General features: G+C 33.2%; 2 protein-coding genes across 3 annotated transcripts; both read right to left on the reverse strand.

The window, feature by feature from the left end:
* Nucleotides 1-1,221: 1,221 nt before the first annotated feature.
* LOC108783252 (small glutamine-rich tetratricopeptide repeat-containing protein alpha) lies at nt 1,222-3,371 on the reverse strand. 2 transcript variants are annotated; one of them, XM_018551783.1, is made up of 4 exons: nt 3,295-3,371; nt 2,187-2,513; nt 1,656-2,114; nt 1,222-1,333 (listed from the first exon to the last, which is right to left on the reverse strand). In XM_018551783.1, exons 2-4 carry the CDS (start codon nt 2,504-2,506, stop codon nt 1,222-1,224), a joined length of 891 nt encoding a protein of 296 aa, XP_018407285.1. In that variant the 5' UTR covers nt 2,507-2,513; nt 3,295-3,371. The 2 variants fall into 2 exon arrangements, with proteins under 2 accessions (XP_018407285.1, XP_018407284.1); XM_018551782.1 differs by having other exon boundaries at nt 2,187-2,529.
* Nucleotides 3,372-5,499: 2,128 nt separating this feature from the next.
* LOC108783222 (female sterile (1) M3) lies at nt 5,500-15,754 on the reverse strand. The gene is made up of 16 exons (XM_018551737.1): nt 15,576-15,754; nt 15,173-15,375; nt 14,564-14,786; nt 14,282-14,422; nt 14,003-14,201; nt 13,267-13,806; nt 10,990-11,181; nt 10,671-10,886; nt 9,117-10,339; nt 8,055-8,745; nt 7,757-7,977; nt 6,809-7,442; nt 6,483-6,721; nt 6,164-6,368; nt 5,920-5,999; nt 5,500-5,749 (listed from the first exon to the last, which is right to left on the reverse strand). Exons 1-16 carry the CDS (start codon nt 15,711-15,713, stop codon nt 5,609-5,611), a joined length of 5,286 nt encoding a protein of 1,761 aa, XP_018407239.1. The 5' UTR covers nt 15,714-15,754; the 3' UTR covers nt 5,500-5,608.
* Nucleotides 15,755-16,993: the final 1,239 nt, after the last annotated feature.

The raw sequence follows: 16,993 nt of genomic DNA on the forward strand, positions 1-16,993 counted from the left end.
GGCCGTTAATGAAACCTACGTACGTTTCATCCAAAGAAACCGTATCCGTTGATTATCAACGCGTAACGAATGCTCGTCTTATACAAAGATACCGCCGATAAGCCATGCGCTTCGACCGCGATACATCGCGCGTGCAGCTTCCTTTCTTCTCGCGGATAGAAAGCGCATCGCGCGAGTTACACTTGCATGCGTCCTCGTCTCTATCTAGTTCAGTTAACACATTGAAATTATTCTGGAAAAAAAAAAAAAACATAAAGAAAACACAAGAGATATGTATGATCGATTTGATGGAGGCTTCTCTATAGTAACTCATGGCACAAGTCAGAGTGTTTGTCGGAAACTTTTTATTTGTTTGTAGTTTCAATTTACTTTTTTGATTTTTTATAATTATCTATTAATATCTCACAATGGGTGATAAATTTTCCAATTGTCCAATTGGAAGAAGTACAGCGAAATAATAGAAAAGAAATCCGAATGTTTTTCATGCTGCAATTTTTATTACAATTTGTTTGTTAATATTAGCACGTTGCCTTAATTTTCAATGCGCAGGGTAAGAGATTCGTGTATTCAAGAAACGTGAGACTGTAAATTTGATATGCAAAAGTTCCCGTCTGTGTTTAGTCCAAAGATTTCAATTAATAATCATGCGTAACGTGTGCAATATATTGCATTATTGCAAAAATAATTTGCAATTCGCTCGATATCATGAATTCGTATATATATTTCGTGTCAATTGAATGTTCAGTTATTCAACCGAGATGTAATAAACAATTGTAATATATAAATTCGCATTTGTCATTCGTAATAATGATACAGTGCATGATCTAGAAATAATGCTCTGAATGTGATGCGGAAAATTGGGTATCACTCAATTATTATAGTCACTCAAATTATCGTGGTATTTAAAAAACATTTTGTCACATTGTGTATCAATCTTTAGCTATAGCTGTAAAAAAATTGTACAATAGCTAAAGAGAAAATAAGAAGAGGAAAGAGGCCCGATGTTACACCCGTAACGGCTAATCTATAAAATGAATTCTATGGTATACGCGTTATCGCGTAGATATATGATGATAGAATTATCATTAAAGCTTGTAAATCTTGTTTTACGGCATCCGTTAGAAAACGATACAATGTACTGATCTGTAACTACGAATGAGAAAAAAGTCAGCTATGATGTCCATAAAGTTCATGTCCATCTATCACACAACCAGTTATATTTTAATTTTGTTGCGGTGGTTCCGGATCGTTCGGATTGCCGCCCATTTGTCGTCTCAGCGACTCGATCAACTCGGGGTTTGCGTTCTGCATTTGCTGCGCCAATTGTTGGCCTCTGAAATATGTATATGCATACATACAGAATCTACACAAATCGTATCAACTCATATTGCTACAAAGACACAACTTAAAAAACAGAGTTTTCCAGAAAATAAGTTTGAATATTTTGAATCATTAAACTTTTGTAATATTAATCTTAAAATGCAATTTTAATGTAATAACTGATTAGAGAGAGATAAAAGTTCTTTTTTTTCTTTATGTTTCCGTTTTTCTACAAGCAACTAGAAAATAATCACTTTTTAGATTTTGTTGTACATCAGCATAACATCTATTGAACTAAATTTATGAAATTTATGATTCTGTTCTATCAAACTTACGCCTCTATGAGTAGTTCCATACGACCACCCTCTTCCACGTTACCAGTCATAAGATTACACATCATGTTCTGCATACCAGGGTCGGATAACATCTGACGCGCCATATTCATTAAAGAAGGATTGCTTAAAAGAGCGCTCAAGTCCATGCCGGGTAAATTAGGGAGAGATTGATTGACACCTAATTGGGCCAATTTCTCTTCTGCCAATTGCAAATTGTTCCGATAACTCTCGTTATCTGGTTCCATTGCTAAGGCTTTCTCATAACTCTCCTTGGCCTCTTTATGCCTCTCCAAACTTGAATATGCTAAACCTAATCGACCGTATGCCTTGCTGTACGACGGATCAATTGAAAGCGCTGTGTTACAGTCTTTAATAGCTAAGGTGTGATTACCAAGTTTGCTATGAACGGCGGCTCTATTACAATAATACACTGCATTGCGACAATCTAATGTTATTGCCCTGCAAGCAAACAAGCTTAAGTTAAGAAAGGAACATTATTTATTCAAATTAATAGAGAGAAACTATGCATACTTTGTGTAATTGGCAAGCGCTTCTTGATGTTTTTCTTGTTTCATAAGTGCATTGCCTTCATTTTTCAATCTTTCTGCTTCAGCCTTTACTTCTGGCGTAGCTTCTGGACCCAGAACCGGTGCGGCGTTCTCCACTGCATTTTTATAAATTTGGTACAGATTTACGTTTGCTGGGGCATCAGAGGCTTGCACATTATAAGCACTCTCCAGACACTGGATTGCTACTTCCAAACTCTCTCGTGAATCAGCAGTTATATCGCCATCTTGCAATTGGTCTGTCAGAAACTTGACAATCGACGAGACTAGTCCCTTGACAGCCATCAGTACTCTATGAAAAAATGCTCCTATAAAGAAGACATACAAAGGTGTAACATTCTTATGCTATATATAATATCAAATGTGCCACATTATCTTGCAATTGGCAAATAAAAAACGGTAAAGAAAATGAAAAGGAAAATAGCATTGAGACACAACAGAGAAGCTTTAAAGGTACACATATCTTTTAATTGTGGACTGGTAATTAATTTAAAAAACTAAAGTTGATTCTAATTGACTTAACCAGTGATTAACTTATCAAATAACACTTGGATCATCTTATTAATAACAAGATCATTAATTTGTTGTTGTTTAACATATGGAAAAGGATTAGATTAGGGTAAGTAAGGTACATAGCTGAAAATTATTCTTCTGTTTCAAGAAAACTTTAATTCTGCCAATTAACTTAATCACCGGTTAAGTTTACCAGAATCTAATCGAGGTCGCCGTAAACGTGGCAGGCGATCAACTGTCGGATCTCGGATTGCGCTAATTCATCGTCGGTCAACATAACCAAAAAAAAAAGTATAATGCAATTAAAAAAATATCGCCGAACGCGTTCTCGGATCAAAGCGGGCACGAAAGGGCAAGGAGATTCTTCTCAAGAATTCGCTCCTCGATATTTCGGATCACCAACGACTCATGAAACTGTGTCTCATGCGTTTCATATCTAAAAACGGGGTATCAAACCGCCGAGATTTGCGAATGTCGACGTTCGTGACAGCTGGATATGAATGAATGTACGTAGCGACCACGATAGAGTGCGACGCGGAGGAAACGTGAGATAATCACACCTTTGTCTCGATCAACGGCCGATCCGGAGCCCGAAGTAAAAACGGAGCACAGACGGAGGGGAGCCTCCACTCGCGTGCACGTAGAGGTTCGAAGTTGCCTGACGAAGTTGCCTACTTCACTTCGGTGCAGTTCGCGCGCGCCTCGCGTACCGGCGGCGAACTTCAGTCGCTTCCGCTGTGCGGAGCGATGCGAACTGCGAAGTGCGAAGTTGGTGTACAGACAAAGCTACGGTGTCCTTGCGTGTCTCCCTTCCGAAGAACAGGATCTGAAACGAAGAAATGTTGGGTATACAGCGGCATATTTGGCGAACAGAAAGCTTTAACCGTTTAACTCAAGAGATTGTCTTACGAGCCAGAAGCTGTACGAATAAATTAAGTTTCTCGAATTTTGCGCTAATGTTTTACTGTTGCATTGCGACGTTTTGTCAAAGGTATGTGAAAAATTCAGCTAAAAAAAGTATTAATGAGTTTCCCGCGGTTTTTTATAAGTGTACGATGTATATTTTGTATTCGAAATTTGCACTGCTCTTTGTAATAAATATTACGGAAACGTGTAATAACAGTCACGGTTTGAAATCCGGAGGTCGCCACTTTGTGCGCAAGCGCGCGACGGTCTGTGCTGAGGTTGTTGAACTTATTATAGATTGTAAATGAATATTGATACAATTTGACAGTATATAAAATAAAATAATAAAGGTATAATTATATTAATAAATATATATCAATAGAGAGAATTAGAGCAGAGATTATCGTGCCGTTACTCTAAAATAAGTGACAAACATTATTATTAAAAAGAACTATAAGTTGCTTAGAATAGGAGGAAAACTATTTTTTAACTCCATAGAAAATAAATTGACTTATTAAATAATATTGCGTTCTAAAGAATATGTTTAAAAAATATTAAGAAAATATATTCTTAAACATGAGAGAGATTTAATTATAGAGTTATTTTTAATTAATAGTTATTTTTATGTCATTTTTATTTTAAAACATTTTTTTTGGAGTTGTGAAGATCTTTTATAAAGTTAAGTTAATTATCACCTTTGATGACTGACTTTACTTATTCATGATAATATCTTGAAAATCACATTTTTTATGTTATACCATTTTTAAAATAAAGGAGCGATATGTATATATATTAATAGTTTTTAATGATTATATTTTATTATAATAATTATAGATTTTATCATACAAATTTTATTCGCAAGTAACATTTTCAACAATATTTGTTTTAACAATACTTATATGTATTACAACGAAAACAAAATTCATTGATTAACTTTTGCATATCGATTAATTAATTAAATGGAATAATTAATTATAAATAATTAATAATACAAAAGAGTAAATATAAATATTAAGTTCAACGTTTTTGATGTGTTGATTCGACATTAGCCCAGTAATTGAAACTAGATTAGAATGAATTAAAATATTTATGCGTACTTTTAAGTCCACACTTGATTCAATTATTAAATTAAAAAAAACTTTTTTTTAAATTTAATTCAACTGGATTTAATTGGATTGAAAAATTACATTTCTCTCTCTCTTATTCAGAATTTTGAATTAAACAGTTCACAATGCAAAGAAAAAGCTGATATTATTATGAGATTGAAAGTATAAAAAATGAGTTTTATGTAATTCCTATAATAAATATATAAAAATATGTTTGTAGACAGAAAAAAAGATTTATTTTAATGTTTACAAATAGGTATTTCTGAAAATCTGAACACATTTCAATCCATTTTACATACAGAGTACTGATGTAACAACTGTATGTTTTTAATTCTTCCGCATTTGCTCCATATTTTAATACATATTATAAAGAAAAAAATTCAATCCAATGTATTTATTAGAAATTTTATACAATAACTGCTATCCAATTTTTAACTTATGACGTTATTAATTTATAAATTGTATAGACACCCAATACTCAGATTTTGAAGATACTGTCAATTTTATATCATTTTATATCATTTTATCCGTATGTAACATTCGATATTCTGTTGAATTATTATAAATTTTAATATCGAGAATGACTCAATCGGAGTCAAAATGTTTGTTTAATATACATATCTAATATGTATATCTAAGATAGATTATTAAACATCAACCTTATTAGGCTCGTAGCCCTCTTTTGTTTATTATTTATTTTTATTGAACCTTATTAATGTTATATTTGTTTTAATCCATTTTCATTTACTGGGAGTATGCTACATAGATGACTTTCGGCGATTTATAATAAATAAATATTTATCAATATATGTGCATAGATATATACAAAATTCATTTTCTGCCGATTTCTAAATTCGTTGCGTTAATGTGGACCCTGTTTTACAATTCGGAAAATTATGTTGTTGTCGTCTGTGCCAACCAAAATATAATGATTATTCATGTAATAGAATGGCATCATCGTTCGTAAATCGTTCACGGCATGTTGCATTTTCATTTGAAATTTCTGAAAATAATTGTAATTATATGTTTTTCAATTTTAGAATTATTTCGTATTATTGCATTTCATAAGAAATTCTCTTCTAATGAGAGAAGAAGAAACAAAAAGAGAAAGAAACGAGCGGGTAAAGTGAGATAGAGAGAGTTTGTTTTTTTATCTATAGATTAGATAATTACCCCGGCGAACATATATTCGTAAATATAAAACTGTCCACTCTGGGTCGTCACAATCACAAATATATCGCTGTTGCTAAACTCTGCAAGAGAAAATAAATTTATGCTTTATCAAAGTAAGTCATAATAAAATCATAATAAAATTTCAATCATAATAAAAATCGTAATAAATTGCGCAGAAATGTGATATAAATATACATGTGTTTTCTAATTATTGTACATTAATTTATCATTTCGATAATCGTACCATCGGTGTAGAAGTACTCAATTCCGTTAATCTGATGGGAATGAAAAATGCTTTGATAACTATAAAAATTTCGAAACTCAGGATCGTATTTGTAAATGTTTACTGCATTTGTATCAGGATTGTCCAGTAAAACAAAATAATCTTTTCCTTGTGACAGACTCTTTACGTAACGGCTTCTGCTTGTGAATGTTCTCAACTGTTCGAACTATATTCGAAAAAATAAAGAAGTTTTTACAAAGAAGAAAATTAAATTAATTTTTGCATAAATTTTAAATTATTTTAATGACTTCTCTTACATTATATCTATTAATTATTATACCTTTTGTGTTATTGGATCGAATTTGTATAATGAAGATTTCAAAGACTCGCCGAAACAGCCGATGAGAAGAAATACTTCGTGATCGATATTAAAGATCTGAATGGACCAAGCACCATCCGTAGGAATTTCCTGGATTAACGTTGTGTTTCTCATCGAATGCACTCTATAAAGCAGGCAATTTGTACGATGTGTTGCGCGTACTTTATCATAGTATATCGCCAGAACTATATACACATCACCTGCAAATTAAAAATTAATTTTTTAAGTTTCATTAACATTTCATTATAATTTTAGTAACAGATCTTCTAATGTTGTGTTACGAATACCGTCGTGTTTAAAAATTTTGGCATCCTTTAAGTATCCTTCTATTTTATGAAAAACTTCTTTGTAATTTATTTTAAACTTTTCTAAAGTTATCAAGGAAATTGTAGTATATTCTGGTTTGGCTTCCGTTGAGGTGCATTCCTTGCTGCTTGAGACAGCGTTCGTTATTACGTTTACGCCGAACATCTCGTCTGGATCGTGAAAATTTTTCACAATCTCCCCGGCGTTCACTTGCCACTCTCGTATAGTTCTGTTGGTGTCACTTACGAGATCAATCACAGACTGATTCATACACGAACAGTTGTCGAGTAGCCCGCAAAATCTTCCAGGCTGCTCCCTATACATATTTAATCTGATCGTGTTCTCATCAAAATACACTACGTCGATCTTACTGACATTGGTCCCAGGTATCTTCAAATCCTCTTCCTGCTCTAGATAGAAAAATACGTTGCGCAAGGTTTTGGACATTTGTGAGCTGTATTCGATATTTTGTTCAATTATTTTCCAACGTTCCTCCAAGTCCTTAATAGTTTCATCTGTATCTCTGTTGATATTCGCGACGATGGAACACAAATTCACGCCATTCACCAAACCAGAAGTACTTATGTTTTTAATCCTAACATCCGCCTTGAAAATCTGTGAAAAAATGTGAGCCACACATAAGTTAATACAACACAAATTTTTAAATAAAAAATTTCGTTTGATACGTAATATAAATATAATATTATTTTATTGAACGTCAAAGGTAACGCTTTATAAGTCTTAAATATTGATTTAGCTTGAATATTTTGTAAGTATTTACAGCAAATTGCAATGGTTTAAGTTGACTTTAATCCTACAATTTGAAATCTTTTAAAATTTTCTTTAGATTATATAACAAGAATCTGTACTTAACAAAATTTTCTTGCAATTTAATAAAATTTTAGAGATCCTTTTAATATTGTACTAACAAGGTCACCAAAAATGTCGACATTTCCATCAGTATTTTGTACACTGTCATTATATTTTTTCATCATATTGATACTGTTAATTCGTGGCGCAACAACATCTCCATCGATTGTCAAATCCTCTTTGAAAGTCTTTACGCCATTTATTATTTGTACCTCGTCAACATCATTGAGGACAAAATCAGATGGATAAATTCCATTAATTTTTTTTATGTTTGCATTGCCTAAAATACAGTGGATAAGAAAATGTAAAATTTTTCCTAAATAATTTTACAGTCCAAATTTACAGCCAATCATTTACCTGTTACTGTAACGATACCATTGAATTTTACGTCGCACGAGATTTCATGATCTCCGCTAAGAGTGACACGATCCTTTACAAACTTGTCAAAGTCAACTTTATTCAAAGTTTGTAGATACACATCACCCAACACTTCGAGCTCCTCGAAATAAATATTATCTGGCATAACGTCATTGGAACGGACCGCTGCGTTGACGGACGCATTGAGACCAGCGTTGTTTACTACGTAGAGCTTCTCGACCGTGACTTCCTTGAGGAATGTTAACGGACCAACAATCATGTCGTCGTGATTTTGCCTAAAGATAGAATTATTGAACTCGAGGATGTTCACGTCGTTGATATTGGCAATACCTAGATCGCCGTTCACTTTCAAACTGTCCACGACAAAGTCTTCCTTGAAGATTTTCGTTCCGTTGATCTCAATGTGTTCTCCATCATCGATTACAGCATCCGATATTATTTGTTGAATTTGCTCAATGTCAGAGTAATTACCTCTAACCGCCCTCGCACGAACGTCCTTCTCAAAGATCACATTTCCCGTGATAATTTGGTCGCTATATTTGGTCACGGCGTTATTTAATAGATAAGAGATTGAGGCAGGACTGCTCGAGTCTGTGTCCCAAGAAATATTTCCATGGACTTCCAAGAGATCGATATTCTTTATAGGAATGTATAACAAGCTATCGTATAACTACAATATAAGATGAAAAAACAAAGAGAGATTATTTTGCTAGGAAAAATCTTAAAAGATTAATCTTAAAAAAATTATAATTTTAAGTACAACACTTAATAAATATAACTTTAAAAATATTTTAATATTTTTTAAAGTAATTTTAAATGATTTTCATGTTTATTTATACAAGGAAACTAAAAAATTCTTTGAGGGCATTTTTCAATTTTTATCTACTTAATTAAATTTTCTATCCTCGATTTAGAAATAATTAAAGATTATAATCAGAAGAAAATTACAAATTGCTGATCTGTAATTAAGTTACAGTTAATGTCAATTAACTGTCAATGATCGATATGCATGTCAGACCAAATGGTAATCTTTATTATTACCTCGCTTACGTTGTATCCGTTCATCTTTGGAGTAATCACGTCGCCTTCGACAAATAAATCGGTGAACATTACGTTGCCTGTGATTGTCAGAGGCTCGTCGATCCACATCAGCTGCGAAGCGTTTTGTTTGTTGATAAAATCCACTGTGACGTTGTCGGAAGTGACAACATCAGCAGAGAAGTGTCCTATTATCGTTTGCTCCTTTGATTTAGAAAGAACACTGGCGGTCCAATCATTAAAGTTGCGTCCACGAAGAGATTCTATTGTTATGTTCTGAACAACCAAGTCCTCGATGATTCTTTCCGACGTTATCACGGTATCGCTCTGCCACAATTCTTGTAAGAAGCTCTCGGTCGATCGCCCGCCCACTTGATCGACCATCAGATTCTCCACCGTCAAGTCACCGTCGATGACGACTTTGATCGATTTAGAATTCATCAAATCTCTCAATCGCGTCTGATTTATCTCAATTCCATTCAATATCTCCACTTCCAAATTTCGTACGTGAAACTCTGGTACCTTTAAGAATGCCAGTTGATGTTTGTCGTGGGTGCAAAGCCCGTTTTTGAAGAAGACTTCATGTTGATTGAGAAAACGGACATCGAGATTATCAACGAAAGCGCGACGTGCTTGAGCAGCGGAAAGTTCCACAGTTCCTGAGAAATTCACACGCTTTTCATTTATGATGTCGTTGACATTGATGCCATTGAAAGTTAGAGTAATGATATCTTTCGCTTGGAGAGTTTGCACGTGTAATTTTTCTCGGATCGTTAGTGAATTTGATTCATTTTCGAAGAAATTATCGTGAGGACCGTTTTCGTGAAAGAATTGATCGACATGGAAGTTCTCGAAGCGCAGATTAGTGAAATCGCTTGGTATCTCCTTCATCGTCGTGTATAGAAAGTCGCTCTCCGCGAAACCGTTGAGGTACTTAGTATTGAGTTCGTCGATAGTGAATCCGGTTTCTAAGGTGATATTTTCAATGATATTCTGATTGGTAGATTTTGTCCAATATCGATCGAACATATCGGTCACATTTACTAAATTATCTTCCACGAAAAGCTCCGCTGTGTTATCGACCATGATATTCTGAACATACAAATCACCAAATATCGTGACATTTTTGTAGGTCTGAAACCACTTGTCAGGTATTTTTATTATAGACTCATTCGTATCGATCACCAAATTCTTGGTGACGGTAAGTTTCGCTAGTTTTAATTTACCTTCAAAAATAGAAATATGTAATTATTAAATATAATATTATATAGATATGAGTACTCTAATTATGAAAGAGAGAACAATTTTTGAGATTGGGATAAGTTGATCAATTAATGATGTAATTATTCTAACGCATACTTTTTTTTAATTGTTAGATCATTTTTTATTAAATTAAATAATCTCTCTTGTATTATATTTGTATTGTGTCATATAATCTTTATGTTATATTAATAATGCATCGTTAATTATTTTATTAATTAGTAAAATTAATTAAATAATTATAATGAAATCATACTCGCTGTTACAATTAACAAGTAAAACTGGTTAAGAAATTACCATTAATAACGTTCTCTCGAGACTTTCGTGCAGCTTCCTCAATGGGCACCCCATTAACTCTTTCCGCATACAGATTTTCAATGTGTAACGTTTCCGCATAAAAATCATCAAAACTCTGATTTGTTGTCGTCGTCATGAATTTATCAGCAAAAACACCGTTCACCATCTGTGCTGTAAGGTTCGTAACTTGCAGCAAGTTCTTATACGTAATCGTACCTAAAATATAAAATTGTGATCAACTGTAAGATCTGTTACTAATATATTGTTTTTGTCAATTTTTGCATAATTAAAAACATAAAAACAAACTGTTATACTCAACCATTGATTTTCTGAGCGCGATTAATGATGAATAGATCGTCGATCAACTGATCGATGATTGTTCCATTCAGGCTTTTAATCTTCAATTTCGGTATTGTCAAATCCGAATGCAGTGTAAGAGTGTCGTTTGTATATTCGACGGAGCTGTTTGCAATGGCAGATGCGATTCCTTCGTCATTTTGTAACAGCCAGTCTAACAAGCATTGTTTACAAATTGATGTATATAAAAAGATATATCATATTGCAGAAACTACCCGTATAGAAATTTCACAAACTCTTCCCAAATATATCTTAGATTCTGATTAGAATGCTCAAATAAGGAATATATTCCTTATAGCAAAAAGTCGCGTTTACATTACAATAAACTCACAGTGTAGTCACGGATAAATTATATCGGGTATGTTAAGTTAGCACCCCAACTATAGTACTCAGGAGTTCTGATTAGAGTTCCCACTTCCTTTTGATGAGACGAAGAGTTCCCTATAGTTAATAACAAGAGTTCCGCTCAATAAACATTTTTTTTTACATTAAAAAAAAATGGGGTGCTAACTTTTTATCGAATTTCGAGGTGGAATAGTTCTGAGCGGCTTAATAGCTTCAATTTGCGATTGCCTAGAGTTCCTGATATGTAAAAAAATTTTCGAATAATAAAAAAAAAAATTAAAAATTTTTGAAGAATTAATTATTAGATACAATAGTTCTGATGATAATTCCTGCTTCTTTTTGACGATACGAAGAGTTCTCTATCATTTTTAATGACATATGCGCTTAATAATCATTTTTTAATAATTTTTTAAAGATGAGGTACTAACTTTTTAACAAAATTCAAGGTCGCATAGTTCTGATCAGCTTAACAGAACTATTTTGTGAATACCTAGAGTTCTTGATACATAAAAAACATTTTTGAAGAATAATAAAGTTTAAAAAAAATAGTGGAAACCTTTGAAAACTTTTTTTGAGAGTACCGAGTAGTTCTGAGTTGCGTTTCTTATAGTACTCGACGAGTTCTATCGAAAACTGTAAGGTGAAAAAGCGATTAGACCAACGGTTTGCAAGATACAGCGACATTTGTCAGAAGATCAACAATTTTTAGAGTATATCTCGGAAACCATTGGTCCAATCGCTTTGAGCCCTGATACTTTTCGACAGAACTCGCCGAGAACTGTCCAGAACTCCGAACAGAACTACTCGGTACTCCCAAAAAATTTTCCGACGTGGGACTTGGAAAAAGATTTTTGGTCAAAAATTTTTTGGGAGTACCGAGTAGTTCTGTTCGGAGTCCTGGACAGTTCTCGACGAGTTCTGTCGAAAAGTATCAGGGCTCAAAGCGATTGGACCAACAGGTTCCGAGATATACTCACTTTAAAAATTGTTGATCTTCTGACAAATGTCGCTGTATCTTGCAAACCGTTGGTCCAATCGCTTTTCCACCTTACAGTTTTCGATAGAACTCGTCGAGTACTATAAGAAACGCTACTCAGAACTACTCGGTACTCTCAAAAAAATTTTCAAAGATTTCTACTATTTTTTTTAAACTTTATTATTCTTCAAAAATGTTTTTTATGTATCAAGAACTCTAGGTATTCACAAAATACTTCTGTTAAGCTGATCAGAACTATGCGACCTTGAATTTCGTTAAAAAGTTAGCACCCCATTTTTAAAAAATTATTAAAAAATGATTATTAAGCGCATATGTCATTAAAAAATCATAAAGAACTCTTCGTATCGTCAAAAAGAAGCAGAAATTATTATCAGAACTATTGTATCTAAAAATTAATTCTTCAAAAATTTTTAATTTTTTTTTTATTATTCGAAAATTTGTTTACATATCAGGAACTCTAGGCAATCGCAAATTGAAGCTATTAAGCCGCTCAGAACTATTCCACGTCGAAATTCGATAAAAAGTTAGCACCCTATTTTTAAAAAATGTGAAAAAATGTTTATTGAGCGGAACTCTTGTTATTAACTATAGGGAACTCTTCGTCTCGTCAAAAGGAAGTGGGAACTCTAATCAGAACTTAGTATACTATAGTTGGGGTGCTAACTTAACATACCCAATTATATCACTGTGAGATTATTGAAAAGTCACAATAACATTACATTATTATCTTGATTTATATATAGTAATGTCACAATCAGGTGCAAAAATTTTGTCATAGCTGTATAATGAAATATTATAGCGATATCACATTTGCGACAAAGTGAACATTCACACTTGTGATTTTGTTACGGTATTATTGTGGCTTTTTTTTACTATGAGGGTTCTTATCAAACTTACGTTCGGGTGGTATTCCGCAGAGAGAGTCAACTTCGAGATCGTGTATAATGAGATTTTTTGTACGTAACAGATTTATGAATTCTTCAGCTTCCAGAGGAATTATCTTCTCCGACTGCATGTCCACGTTGTTCACGAAATTCACGCGCATCTGGTCGATTTCCAACTCTTCTAGATATACATCGTCAGCTATAATCTTTTCTTTGAGCGTTTCCAACATATCAGCAGTCGTCATTTTTTGCAACTTTAATTGTTGTGCCTGGATGACGTTGTGGATATTGTGATCGAGTTCTTCCAGAGCATTCTCAATTTGATGAGGTGGTAGGATATCTTTTTCAGTAATAACCTCTGCACTGTCCACCGTACCGAATTGCAAGGTTAAACTATCAAAATTCACTGGTTCTAAAATTGTCAAATTCTTCGCAGCTGGTAAGAGAAACTCCCAGGAAGCATTAGCTTCTTTTACAGCTGGCATTCTCGCTTGTAATGTTTCGATCAGGTCCGCTAAACATTTTCTTGTTGCATCGGAATTATTCACGTTATCTGAAATTTTATTTTAATCTTTTTGAATTGTCTTGACATGTTTATAACAATATGAAGAAATACTTAAATGATTCATTTAATTTCTAATAAGGTACGATAAAAAAATATTATAGTAATTACGAGATAATAATATTATGTATACTTCTTTGATGATAATCGTTTTTCATCATAAATGAAGCAATAACAATTTATTTACCTACAGGTACCGAAGTCATCTCAACTACCCATTGTTCTACCCAATATACGTTTTTTTCTGCGAGGATCAATGTTAAATTTATCGTATATTCGTTCAATGAGACCATCATGTCGACTATTTTTTGATTATTCTTAAAGAGTTTAATGTTCTCGCTTTTCCAATCGGACGTACTATGAAATTTATATAGCTGGACAATATTCTGTAAATTATTTGTCGCATTATTAACATGTCACGCTCTAATTTTCAGTTTATTTCAATATTGAGCAATTTAACACTGACATCGTGCGCTACAATTACAAAAGTATCGCCGTCCATGTGAAAAATACTTATCAAGCTATGCGGTTCTATGTCAGAAAGGCTGAACCAATCCAGTAATTCTCCTCCTGGCAACAAAACATATTCCAGGTTCCAGACAATGTCCTACTTAAAAAAAAAAAAAAAGAAATAAGAGAGGAACAACTTTAATCGAATGCACTAACCATCCCAACAGAACACATCGCTCGGTCCTAAATCATTTATCATCAGAATAAAATTGAAGTCGCCGTGGACATAATGATGCACCGATATCGGATGTGATGCATCGGCAGTGGATAGTAATTGTATCCTCACGACGTTATTGTCCTTGAACTCGTACACTTCGGAACCGATCCACGGATTCTCGGCATAGCTCTGGGCGAACACGATGATCGTTGATCGCCGGTACTCGAACGCGGTGACCGATATTGCGCCGGTCGTCATCACCTCGTCGATGACGTCCATGTACGTGCCGCTCCATCGGTAGATCCTGTAATTCAATCGAACGTGAGAAAGATAAAAATTTGGAAGAGGGGAATATTTAGCTCGACGCATTTGATTTTGCTGTATTGAGAAAAACGTCTGGTTGAAAATGGACGAATCAGAAGATTCTGATTATATCAATCAGAATTCCGTTTTTGTTTCAGTTAATCTCAATTAGAATTCTAGTAACTTTAACCAGGAAATTCTGATTCATTCATTTTCAATTAAAATTTCAATTAATTCAACTAAATATTCTTTTCAGTTATAATTATAAGACAAGAAATTTTAATTTGTTTTGTTTTTACTGAAATTTATTTATTTAAATTAATTTGTCTCTTTATTTTTTCTCAGGAATGTTTCTTTCTTTCTCAGGAAGAAGCTCACGAGACTTACACGGATGGTACAGGAAATTTGTTATTGACGATGATCAGATAAAGTTGATCGGCTTGTGTGAAAAATTTAGCATCTACAGGGATTCCTTTGTATCCAATGGTATGACGGAACCGCAACGGCTGATTCGATTTTGCCGTGTGAATACTGCATAGACTGGGCTCATAACACACTAATAGATAGCTGGTGTCTTCCCATATGATGCTCTACGATATCACAATCGGCGCAACTCGTTTACATTGTTAATACAGTGAATTAATAAATAAAATTAAATATATTAAATATATTTATAATAAAGGTATTTATGTAATATAAAAGATATTTATATTATATTATATATATTTCATATAAGATTAATATTAAATTTTATAAAATCAAGGTTGTAGTTGAAGAGTAATTTCTGTACCCTGACAAATTTAACGACAGCCTCCTTTTTGATCCGATAAACTTCACGTAACGCATTATAGGTCTCATTCCAGGTAGTCATATTAAAAGAAGGTGCCATCACGCGATTACTATCGAGAATAAATACTCCATCGAACATATCTATCACAAACGGCTGATGATCGCTTATTATAGGTACTCGCCATGATCTTTCCCAATGTACACTATATGATTTTTCGTGCACTGTAACCAAACGTTTGCTATTTTATCTCTTGATAAGCATTTTTATTTAAATTATTTCTATTTAATTTTGAGCTTATCATTCTAATGTGTTTAATCATACATTACTCGTATAGTATTTTTTAATGTGCAAATTACTCATGTGGAGTGTCTCTGACACTTTTCTATTATTACATAACCCACACGAACAATGAGATTAATTAGCGAGATTAAATTTAATGAACAAAAATGAAACTTTTCAAACTCTTAACATGATCATTTTGAAGATACTTTCTTTTTAAATAAAAAAAGATATATTTGTATTGTTAAAATAAACTCATTGTGCGGACTTGCCTGGCGATGTTTCTTGAATATGAATTTTGATGAATTCTATCTTGGACTGCCGCAGTTTTTCGTCGAGATATTCGTTCAGGTCTGTCGCGTGCACGGAAAGTAATAGTAGTAGAGAAATATAACTTTCCAGCTGTAATACGATAGATATTGAAACCGAAGAAACGTTTGTGTTTGACCGTGATTTTTCTGCATTTACACATCGGAAAAAATAATAATACTCACAAATAGAAAGAAGAGTTTCATGGTTTTGTGATTTTGATTACGGATGCCGTATCGAATCCACTCACGGCAAAGGCCGTGCGAACATTGAGAAATTTTCGGAAACAGTCTGCGTGATATTCGGGTGACCTTCTTAACACCTCGCGCGTATGAGACGCGATTATGAATACAGTAAATGTAAATACGTCAATATTATGAAGTATAAATATGAATGTATTCCTCTTTTAGGTCTAACGATACGCGGGCAAGGCAGAGAAGATAAACATTATATACGTACTATACAGAACACATGCATATATATATTTTATTGGAAATCAAAGTTAATTAATGGATATAACATAAATAGATAAGAATTTTTTGTAAAATTTGTGATGCTGCTCTAAAAAAAGCGTAAAGAATTTTTTTATATGTAAATTTTTTAATGTATTTAATTTGCTGGCATACTGCAGACAATTTGCTTATTGAATATATGTATATACATGCATGTCTAGCGCATATCTTGATCAAATATACTTTTACACATTGCAACACGTCGTCAGAGAAAAACAGAAATAATAATAAGGCTCTACTTTCGCATTGCAATACGTTTATTATTTTCATTATGTTAGTATTTAGAGAGAAATAGATAAAAAATAATATTATTTCAAT

Source organism: Cyphomyrmex costatus, unplaced genomic scaffold (genome assembly GCF_001594065.2).
Source record: "Cyphomyrmex costatus isolate MS0001 unplaced genomic scaffold, Ccosl1.0 scaffold146, whole genome shotgun sequence".
Taxonomy (NCBI): domain Eukaryota; kingdom Metazoa; phylum Arthropoda; class Insecta; order Hymenoptera; family Formicidae; genus Cyphomyrmex; species Cyphomyrmex costatus.

Bases quoted from the DNA above. Each gene is read 5' to 3' on its own strand.
- LOC108783252 (XM_018551783.1), bottom strand. From the start codon at position 2,506: ATGGCTGTCAAGGGACTAGTCTCGTCGATTGTCAAGTTTCTGACAGAC. The intron at 2,115-2,186 runs GTATGCATAGTT...GTTTGCTTGCAG, and splicing joins GCGCTTGCCAATTACACAAA to GGCAATAACATTAGATTGTC. The intron at 1,334-1,655 runs GTAAGTTTGATA...TACATATTTCAG, and splicing joins ATGGAACTACTCATAGAGGC to AGGCCAACAATTGGCGCAGC.
- LOC108783222 (XM_018551737.1), bottom strand. From the start codon at position 15,713: ATGTTCGATGGAGTATTTATTCTCGATAGTAATCGCGTGATGGCACCT. The intron at 13,807-14,002 runs GTAAATAAATTG...ATAAAATTTCAG, and splicing joins GATGACTTCGGTACCTGTAG to ATAACGTGAATAATTCCGAT. The intron at 5,750-5,919 runs GTAATTATCTAA...AATTATTTTCAG, and splicing joins ACGAATATATGTTCGCCGGG to AAATTTCAAATGAAAATGCA.